General features: G+C 43.9%; 1 protein-coding gene and 1 non-coding gene across 5 annotated transcripts in view; both read left to right on the top strand.

The window, feature by feature from the left end:
• The window catches only part of ZBTB38 (zinc finger and BTB domain containing 38), a 117,842-nt gene extending 106,957 nt beyond the window's left edge, over positions 1–10,885 (top strand). For all 4 annotated transcript variants that reach the window (XM_060011348.1, XM_060011349.1, XM_060011347.1 and 1 more), the window contains one exon: positions 4,304–10,885. In XM_060011348.1, coding sequence (XP_059867331.1) covers positions 4,304–7,897 — 3,594 coding nt within the window. In that variant the 3' untranslated portion in view covers positions 7,898–10,885. The remainder of the gene's footprint in view (positions 1–4,303) is intronic.
• On the top strand, positions 772–844 carry TRNAD-GUC (transfer RNA aspartic acid (anticodon GUC)). The gene has a single exon. It is a non-coding gene; the product is annotated as a tRNA-Asp (tRNA).
• Positions 10,886–11,117: the final 232 nt, after the last annotated feature.

The following is an 11,117-nucleotide window of genomic DNA, read 5'->3' on the forward strand; positions in this document are numbered from 1 at the left end:
TAGAAAATTACGTGTAAATTGAATTTCATCTGCTTTCCAACTTCTGTTTCTTTTTCTGAAGTCTGTTGTGGGCTTTCCATTGGCAGGAACTCCTGAGACTTCTGTTTTCATTTACTCTCAATGAAGAAATATAACAGAGAAGATCACTTTAATTTTTCTTAAGTCAAAGAATACTATTTTTGGTGAGAATGACTGCCTCCCCCCACGAGCTCATTTATGTCTTAATTCTAATTTTAGGGATATCGTTAAGTATGTCTGTTCAGAACTGTGGGTGCAAAGTGATTCTGCTTAATGTTCTTATCAGTTGCACAAACCAAACTGCCTAAAGGGGCCAGGCTGGGCTTTTTACTGAGAGAAGCCGCTTGGCGGTAAGTACTTGGACAGGTAGCACGTGCGTGCAGGTGACAGTGACACAGGGACACAGCCACGCGGTTGCCAGGCAGCCAACACCCCCTTCGCTGTCCAGTCTTCCTGTTTTTCAAGAAAAGATATGTTGATTTTTACGTTAAATCTTACTGGTTTTCAACGTGAGCTCAGTTTTTCAAAAACATGGTTCCAAAAACCATGGGGGTCAAACACAGCGTGTGGGGACCAGGTGTGCTTGTGGCCTACGGTGGGTCCCCTCTGGCCTACAGACTTCTAACTTATTTCTTTGTTGCATGTTGGACAGGCAGAATATGGCTTGGAATTGCACCTTCAACAACTTCCACCGCTTTTTCACTTCGCATTTGCGGATTTGGATTCTTTGTCCTAAACTGTTACTCTGGGAATTCCCTGGTGGTCCAGTGGTTAGGACTCCACGCTGTCACTGCTGAGGGCCCAGGTTCAATACCTGGTCGGGGAGCTAAGATCCCGCAAGCCGCATGGTGTGGCAAACAACAAAAAGCAAACAACAGCAACAACAAAATAAAAATAAATAAAGTGTTACACTGACTCCTAGATTACAAGCTCCTTGAGGGCGTAAAACTCTCGACTGTGCCTTTTTCTGACTGAAATTCCTTTTCCTCAGCTTTGTCCATATCTGCAAGGTTTTGCTGGGCTCACACCCGTTCCCAAGCCCCTCTCCCCCCGACTCCTGAAACCTTCTCCCAGCGCTCTTGACCCTTCACCTTCCCTGGGAATCTGTGTTTTACGGCTTTTCATGAGCACATCTTATTTTCCCTGCTTTACCACAGACCTTTGGGGGCAGTATTTTTGTTCCTCTAGCGGCCCTGGGTTTTAGTGTCAGCCCCCAGGCCTGCTTCTGCCTGGTTGATATAAAACCACCTGAAGAGCCTCTGAGACAATGTGGGAAGGAGGCTTGTCAGTGTTTACTCGGTGTGCCTTTCCAACTTGTTACCATATGAATGTATTACTTATTCACGAAATAAGGTACAAAAGTACATACGGATTCCGGGGTCTCACCCCAGCTATTCCAAACCAGAATCTCTGCAGGGGCGGAGTAGGGGGAATCTGTAAACCTGTACTGTTTTAAAGCTTCCCAGCTGATTTTGATGCCTAGCCAGGTTTGGGAACTACTGTCCCAAAGCATGAAGTAGGTATTCAGTAAACATCTGTTCAACGGAGAGATGAACTCTTATCTTCCTGTAGCACTTAGCCTGATGCCTTGTACTTAGCAGTTGCTCAATAAATATTGGTCGAGGGAATTAAAGTAAATTTTGAGTTCAGATACTAACTCCCCCGGCCTCACTTTCTTAGGTGTGGGTGGAGCCATCACTCCTTCCCAGGTTCCCCCTCTGTCTGGGGTGGATGGATTAATTCTTACCTGGACCACTAGGACGGCCTCGCTAGCTGGTTTGCAACCAGCTAGCCTCCCTTGGATCCTTTCCACACACTGCAGCCTAAGTGATCCTGAGTGATTTTTTTTTTTTTAACTCAAATCTGATGATAACTTTTAATGATAACTAGTACTGACAATATAAAACTTGCTGTGGGGAGTCCTCTAGAGCCCATTATGGTCTGGTCTGACCCTTCCAAACAGGAGAAGGTACGAGTCAGGAGAGAAAGTAGATCCTACAGGGGCCCGGAACAGAGAGACCTCAAGGAAGGCCAAACAAGCACCAGCCAAGTATGTTATTGATCTATAAGCCAGTGAAGGATAGGCTGCTGCTATCCATTCAGGGGTGAACCTTTCTCCCTTCAGGGCACAGAGGAAGCCATAAAGATCCCCTTTTTTTTAAGTTTATATTCTTTATTTTTTTGGCTGCATTGGGTCTTAGTTGTGGTATGCGAGATCTTCATTGCGGCACTCGGGCTTCTCTCTAGTTGTGGAGCGTGGGCTTCTCTCTAGTTGTGGCGTGCAGGCTTCTCTCAAGTTGTGGCATGCAGGTTTTCTCTTCTCTAGTTATGGCATGCAGGCTCCAGGGTGGGTGGGCTCTGTAGTTGTGGCACGTGGACTCCAGAGCACGGGGGCTCTGTACTCTAATTGAGACGTGTGAACTCAGTATTTGTGGCGCTCAGGCTTAGTTGCCCCGTGGCATGTGGAATCTTAGTTCCCCAACCAGGGATCGAACCCAAGTCCCCTACATTGGAAGTTGGATTCTTTGCCCCTGGACCACCGGGGAAGTCCCAGAGATCCCTTTTCATTTAATTTTATTTAAAGATTTAATCCCCCACATCCCTAGAAAAGATTCATGGAAGGTTCCACTTAAAGGCAGGGAAAACAAGAGGAAAAGAGCTATCACTAAATCAAGAAAGTGAGACAGTAGTCACACCAGAAACCCAGGCTCACAGTGGCTACAACAGTCGATGGTAAACGTTAGTTCTAAGCATCCTCGTGTCGAGAATTAAGAGAGAATAAACGTGGTGAGTACATTGTTCTCATTATCTGAATAATGAAGAATTTGTTAGTAGAAATGCTCTTTTTCCAATGGCTGAATGAGATAAAAGGAAGTTATCGAATGGATTCTTGTATAAAGGACTGTCTAAATAACATAATGGGCAGAGCTTATAATCCTTACAAAAAGGTGAAAAGAGATCCTTTATGTGGCCATCTGGTCTTTTCCAACTGAATAAATGCCGTGGGCTAAACATTATACTCCAGTGCTAGGAATACATTGCCACTGGGAGTTAAAGAAATAGCAGCAAGGTACGTGGCTTTCTGGACATTGTGTGATTAGAGGTAGACTTGATGAATAGCTGGGTAGTATATCCTTTAGACCAAAGCGGGTATTTGGGGGGGGTACAGATTAAGTGCAGGAGTGATCCATTAGTGTGTAGTGGAATTAGTTTGGTGAGTTGCTGTTAGCATTTTTTAAGTGAAAGAGAATAGGGCAGAACAGACTGCATCACACATAGTAAGGGTAAGTTTTAGTTTCATTTCTGTCTTAAGTCACTGTGTACCATGTATTTTTTACTGTGGGTAACTATGAAAGCCACTGCTTTGGATTGTCCCTCACTAGAATATTAGTGGGTAGGCTCTGGCCATTCTAGGCTCATTATAGAACATAGAGGATAACAAGACCAGAGCTCTGGGAACAACGGAGGTAGCATCCTCAGACCAGAACAAGAGCCATAGTGCCTTTAAATTGTGCTAATTTAGGAACCTGTGACTAGGCACGGTATTGTAAACTCAGAAATATACTTTCCTTGTTTTGTTTTGTTTCCTTTTTGATTGAACACCCCAGTCTACTTTGGCTGTGATAAAAGCGAAATCAGAAGGAACGGGATGGGTCCCCACAAGGAAGGGCCAGAGGGCAGAGTGCCCCTAGTGGTCAGACTTGGTCATGCAGACTGAGACTACACTGAGAAACCCTTCGGAGCCACGAATCAGGAATGGCTCCTCCAGTTCTTGCTTCTTTCCCGAGCAGCCAATGCCTTTACTCACAGGTACTGCTTACTTAGGGAAAACTTTTAAAAAATCATTTTCCTGCTTCATGAATTACGTTTGGATCAGATCATCAGGGTGATCTTCTGAAATAGATAAGGAGGCTTGTGGTGGGACCATGGCATTGCCCGACTCTAAGAGTTCAGTGCAGCAGCCCTGCGTGATGATGAGACCTTTAACATTTGGCCGGGGAACCTTTCTCCAAGCTACAACTTTGGAGAAAGAAGGAGAAAAAGTTCTGGGAGGATTTCCAACTATAACAACTATTAGCAGTGGTATGAGGAACAGGCTGGGGCAAGATAAAGATTAAACTTCTAAGGTTGACTCCAAGTCTTGGGAGCAGCAACAGAATGAGATTTAAAAAAAAAAACAATTATTTTCATACAAAAAACGTTTTTCAAAGAAATTGAAAACGGCCTACAAATAAAGGAGCTCCTTGTGTCAGGGTCTCTGACCATTTCTCTCCTCTTGTTTCAGATGACAGTCATGTCCCTTTCCAGGGACCTCAAGGACGACTTTCACAGCGACACAGTGCTCTCAATCTTGAATGAGCAGCGCATTCGGGGCATTTTATGTGATGTCACTATCATTGTGGAAGACACCAAATTTAAAGCCCACAGCAATGTCCTGGCTGCTTCAAGCCTTTATTTCAAAAATATCTTTTGGAGTCACACCATCTGTATTTCCAGCCACGTCCTGGAGCTGGATGATCTCAAAGCCGAAGTGTTTACAGAAATCCTTAATTATATCTACAGCTCCACAGTCGTCGTCAAGAGACAAGAAACAGTCACTGATCTTGCAGCTGCAGGAAAAAAGCTGGGAATATCCTTCTTGGAAGATCTTACCGATCGCAACTTTTCAAATTCCCCAGGTCCTTATGTATTCTGCATTACCGAAAAGGGAGTGGTTAAAGAAGAAAAAAATGAAAAAAGGCATGAAGAACCAGCCATCACTAATGGGCCAAGGATCACAAATGCATTTTCCATCATCGAAACGGAAAATAGTAATAACATGTTTTCTCCACTGGACTTGAGGGCAAGTTTCAAAAAGGTCTCCGACTCCATGAGAACCACCAGCCTTTGCCTGGAGAGGACTGACGTCTGCCACGAGGTGGAGCCCGTGCACACCCTCGCCGAGCACTCCTACGCCGTGTCTTCCGTGACTGAGGCTTACAGAAGTCTGCCTGTACGGGAACGGGACAGCAGTTCACCTGGGAAAACAGGTAAAGAAAACTGCGAAGCGGTTGCAGCAAAACCGAAAACATGCCGAAAGCCAAAGACAATCTCCGCACCCCAGGATTCGGATTCACCTCCAGAAAGTATACCCCCCCCTCCAGCAACCAACTTGGAAATGAATCAAGAAGGAAGTCCACAGCCAGCTGCAATTCTTTCCCTTTCAAAATCTCCCAGCAACAACGAAGGAGAGGTCCATTTTCCCAGGGCAGAGGAAAATAAATCCTCCGATGCCCCCACACTGCCAGCCACAGAGGTGCCGCCTCTCATTTACAATTGTAGCTGTTGTTCCAAATCCTTCGACAGCAGCACTTTGCTCAGCGCCCACATGCAGCTTCACAAGCCAACCCAGGAGCCCTTGGTGTGCAAGCATTGCAACAAACAGTTCAGCACCCTCAACAGACTGGATCGGCACGAGCAGATCTGCATGAGGTCAAGCCACATGCCCGTTCCTGGAGGGAATCAGCGCTTCTTAGAAAACTATCCCACCATTGGGCAGAATGGAGGTGCGTTCACAGGTCCAGAGCCTTTATTATCTGAGAATAGGATTGGTGAATTTTCCAGTCCCGGAAGTACCTTGCCAGAAACAGAACACATGGTTAAATTTGTTAACGGGCAAATGCTCTACAGCTGCGTAGTATGCAAACGTAGTTATGTGACTTTATCCAGCCTCCGAAGACATGCCAATGTTCACTCGTGGAGAAGAACGTATCCTTGCCATTACTGCAACAAAGTATTTGCATTGGCTGAGTATAGGACAAGACATGAGATTTGGCACACAGGAGAAAGGCGGTATCAGTGCATTTTCTGCCTGGAAACGTTCATGACGTACTATATACTCAAAAACCACCAGAAGTCTTTCCATGCCATCGATCATAGACTTTCCATCAGTAAAAAAACAGCAAACGGGGGCTTGAAGCCTAGTGTCTATCCATATAAGCTTTATAGGCTCCTGCCCATGAAATGCAAGAGGGCTCCTTACAAGAGCTACCGACATTCTTCCTATGAAAATACTCGAGAAAACAGTCAGATGAACGAGTCTGCACCTGGTCCCTATGTTATTCAGAATCCACACGGCTCTGAATTGCCTACTCTGAATTTCCAAAACAGTGTAAACACCTTGACCAGCAGTCCAGCCATCCCCCTGGAAACACCAGCACGTCAGGATGTACCCACTTCCACCAGTGCACAAAACGCAGAGGGTACCAAATGGGGAGAGAGGGGAGAGTTGAAAGTTGATCTGGACAGTAACTTTTATTCAACAGAGGTGTCAGTTTCTTCTGCTGAAAATGCCGTCAGTTCGGGCCTCCGGGCAGGGGACGCGCCCGTTTTGTCTGTGAGTAACGGCAGTGAGAACTCCACCTCTGTGATCAGCTACAGTGGCTCAGCGCCCTCGGTCATCGTGCACAGCAGCCAGTTTTCATCGGTGATAATGCACAGCAATGCCGTTGCTGCCACAAGCAGCCACAACCCCGCAGCCCCTTCAGACCTGGCTGGCAGTCAGAGCCCGAAAGACGATGGCAAACCCGAGCCAGACAAAGTGGGGAGGGTTGTCAGCAGACCCAAGAGCATGAAGGAGAAAAAGAAAACCATCCTGTGTAACAGGGGAGAAGTACCAGAGGAGTCCAGATACATTGCTGATCCTGGAGGGTCATTGAGCAAAACCACAAATATCATTAAAGAAACTAGTAAAATTGAAACTTACATCGCAAAGCCTGCTCTCCCGGGAACCTCCACAAACAGCAACGTCGCGCCCCTTTGCCAGATAACAGTGAAAATCGGGAACGAAGCCATTGTGAAAAGGCACATCCTAGGATCTAAATTGTTCTATAAAAGAGGGAGGAGGCCCAAGTACCAAATGCAGGAGGAGACTCCGCCACGAGAGAGTGAACAGGAAACCAACAGAGACAGCCCGATCGGGCTCTGCCAGTCCGAGTGCGTGGAGATGAGTGAGATGTTTGACGATGCCAGTGACCAGGATTCCACGGATAAACCGTGGCGCCCTTACTACAACTACAAACCCAAAAAGAAATCCAGACAGTTGAGAAAAATGAGGAAAGCCAACTGGAGGAAGGAGCATGAAAACAGGAGCCCGAGCAGCAAATGTAAATACCCGGCCGAACTGGACTGCGCAGTGGGGAAGGCTCCCCAGGAGAAGGCCTTCGAGGAAGAAGAAAATAAAGAGATGCCCAAGTTGCAGTGTGAACTCTGTGACGGAGACAAAGCCTCGGGGGCCGGGAATCAAGGGAGGCCCCACCGGCATCTCACGGCCAGGCCTTATGCGTGTGAGCTCTGTTCCAAGCAGTTCCAGAGCCCCTCCACCCTGAAGATGCACATGAGGTGTCACACGGGAGAGAAGCCGTACCAGTGCAAGACCTGCGGACGGTGCTTCTCGGTGCAAGGCAACCTACAGAAACACGAGCGCATCCACCTGGGCGTGAAGGAGTTCGTCTGTCAGTATTGCAACAAGGCCTTCACGTTGAACGAGACCCTCAAAATCCACGAAAGAATCCACACTGGCGAAAAGCGATACCACTGTCAGTTCTGCTTTCAGAGTTTTTTGTATCTCTCCACGAAAAGGAATCACGAGCAGAGGCATATCCGAGAGCATAATGGGAAGGGCTATGCCTGCTTCCAGTGCCCCAAAATTTGCAAAACAGCTGCTGCCCTTGGAATGCACCAGAAGAAACACTTATTCAAAAGCCCAAGTCAGCGGGAGAAAACGGAAGGTGACACGGGCCACGAGAACTCAAATCCCCTGGAGAATCCACATTTCATTGATTCAGAAGACAGTGACCAAAAGGATAATGGACAAACCGTTGTTGATAATGTCCTTTGAATGGTGATACTTGGAAAAATCTTCGAAACTATAAGTTGGTGGGTTTGGGTTTTTCGGTTTTTTTTTTGTTTTTTTTTTTTAAGTTAGCCGTTTTCTTTTGTTTCTGTTTAATTTTGTTCACATAACAGTCATGAAGGAGTGAAATGTAACAAAGAAAATCTCATTTGTGAAAATTCCAGGAAAAGGATCCTAATATCTACTTTGGGTTTTAGCATTAACTTCATGCAAAGTACACAAAAACAAAGTAGCTGAATCTTCCAATATCCCAAGTGACCTGTGAAAGTTTATGAAGTTCTCAGCTATGATATTTCTGCCAGTCGGGGGAAAGAAAAGAGTTTAATTTTAGCGTAATTTAAAACTTTCTAATAAGTGCTAATAGGAACTGGCTGCTGAACTGTCTTTAGTCACTGGAGAAAATAAGGGTCAGATGTCATGAAAATGTCATCTTCATAAATAAGTTCAAAGGTAAATGAGCTATGACAGTCATTATTCCCAACCAGCTTCTATTAAAATTGTTTAAATTAATGGATACCTACGAAATAATATAGTTGAAAATACGTGTGAAATGAGTAACCCGAGTAGGACATTCATACATTATCTAGAAGTACTTTTCTGCAACACAAACCTTGTAAAATACATATATAAATCACTCTTAACTTTTAACTGTCCATGTCCCCTGTAGTGAATTATAATGATGAGCAATAGATCTGCAAATAATGAGGACTGATGTAAAAATCAGTAGAAAGCATTTTGAATATTACTTAAGAGCATGTGTATGCTTTTAGATGGAATGCTGTTCTCTTGAAGTTATGGCTGAGCTGTTATTAGAACTGGTCTACTCAAGTCACAGAAAACATAGGTCATGCCTTATCCATGGGGGAGAGCCTTCGCAGAAGTTACCTGTGGTTACCTGTGCTGTGCTGTATATTACTTTTTAGTGGCCTCACTTCAGAAAATGAAGAAAGGTCAGATTCTTCTGAAACTCCCTGCAGTCTTCCATCCATCACGAGGCCATGGACATGGAGGTCTTTCCAGGTAGATTTAACCAGTCTCAAGGGTTCAAGTGAAACCTGACGCCTTCCGTGCCACTGAAGGAGTGTCCAGGAAATGTAGCGCAAAGCATGTGTACGGCGGTGAATTCCCAGGCCCTTGAAAGTGACAGAAAGCCCAATCCCTACAATTGTTAGCCTTCTTGGAGATCACGCAGCCCACAAGCACATACTATTTAAAAAAAAAAAAAAGGACAAGAGAAACACACACCCCCGCCCCACCCATTAATGACTTGAGGGGGCAGAGGGAGTGATGATCTTCCTTGCCTCGAACGGAGCTTTGTCTTTGGGGGGGTGGGGAGATAGAATGTGGAGTGACAAGGTTCCGTCACTTACTGATATGACTCAGAAATACATCCACAAACCAGATGCCTTGTCTTAATGTTTGCAGACATCTAGCCCGCTTGCTAAAAACCACTTCCGTTTTTAATGTTCTTTTATGCTGACCCACACCATCAGCACTGCCCTCAAAATCTAACTGCCCTGTAGGCTATTCCGTCATGTGGACTAGGTTCCTGGGAGGCTGGAAGTCATGATTCTTACTTTTTAAACTGCCAGAATAGGAGAGAGAGAGAGAAAAAACGTTCTTACCCTTTGATGACCAGTATGAGCAGAATCTGGGACCCGGTTCAAGGATGACCTGCGGCCATTCATGTTCACGGGATGTGATAGCTGGAAACCCAAGATGACCCAAGGTTGCAGGGTTACCATTGTGAAGAAGTAGCTCAAAGGACTCCAGATCCTCTCTCCAAGCGTTGTGATACCTCCATGAAGAAGACTCAATAAGGATTGGGGTGGGCAAGAAAGCATTTAAACACCCAGAAAAGGACATGATCAAAGCTGACCTTTTTATACTGTAGTACTTTGCTGTTAAATAACCCCAGTATTGTATTTGCATTTATCTTTTGTTCATCTGCTTTCACTTACAAACAGTATTATGTAATAGAGGAAAATGGAAAAATGCAAACGAGTCCAACTTTATTTTATACATTGTATATATGTATACCTGCACTATTCATTTGGGTTTTGTTAAAAAGATAGTTTCAAAGGGCCTAAGAAATTTTGAATTCATGATTAGAAAACTGAATAAGCAATCCTGTGATCTACTAATTTGTTTTATCTCAATTAGGCTTATGGATCAAGGAGAATTACTGTGTGTTTCAGTCACTTTGATTTGCGGTAACTCCAAATACAAAATGATTACATGTACTGATGTCTCCCAGCCCTTCCATGTGGATACTTTTTAAGTGGACTTGTATGCTGATAATTCTAGACCAAAGTAAATATGGCAGAATATTTATACATGAAAAAAATAATTTTGCAAATATTTTCTATAATTGTATTATTCGTTGAAAATGTTGATAGCTTGTGTTAGTTTCAGGGAGGGGTGTATATTTTGATAAAAAAAATACTTGACTTTGTAATCCTGTATATTCTATACAATTTATAGCAGAGCCGTTTTAAGACAGCCTTGTCGCATTTTTTGTTAATTGTGAAAATTTTATTCTAAGTGATGTTTATGCATTGAGTACATAACGACCAACTAGAATTAAAGTAAGTGTGAACAGTGAACATACTGTATGCTGTACAAGATATATTGTAATTTGCTGTTTTAGCATCTGTATTTTGGTTAGAAGATATTATTAAATACAGATGTTAAGGGTTGGAAAAGTCTAATTTTATTTTTAGAACTAATGGATATAAATTTGTTTTTGCTTGATTAAAATAGCTTATTCCTATGTTGTCTCTTCTTAAACGTTTTAGTGTTAATTATTTTGTGCAGCCAAGCAGCTATTTCATCTGTGTGAGTCACAGCATTGTTTCACATATGAGTCATTCAATATATTTCTGTTTCCTTTCTTGTTTACATTCCATGGTACCTGCTTACATGCTTAGGACTCAAATGGAATATGACATTAAAAAAAAGCAGAATAAAAGAGACTGAACTCTTGTTATCATTTAGTGCTTTGGATAGGCCGATCTTACGATAAATCAGAGTGTTGGAAGTATTCTGCTCTGGATATCCACAGAAAACAAATTACACTTATTAACTACCAGGTATTCGGCAGCGTCCTTTCCGTGGGCTATTTCATTCAGTCCTTTCCCGACAACCTTAGGAAGGAGACCTCATTATCTGCACTTTATAGTGACATTGAGCAGATCCCACAGCC

Source organism: Delphinus delphis, chromosome 4, assembly GCF_949987515.2.
Source record: "Delphinus delphis chromosome 4, mDelDel1.2, whole genome shotgun sequence".
Taxonomy (NCBI): domain Eukaryota; kingdom Metazoa; phylum Chordata; class Mammalia; order Artiodactyla; family Delphinidae; genus Delphinus; species Delphinus delphis.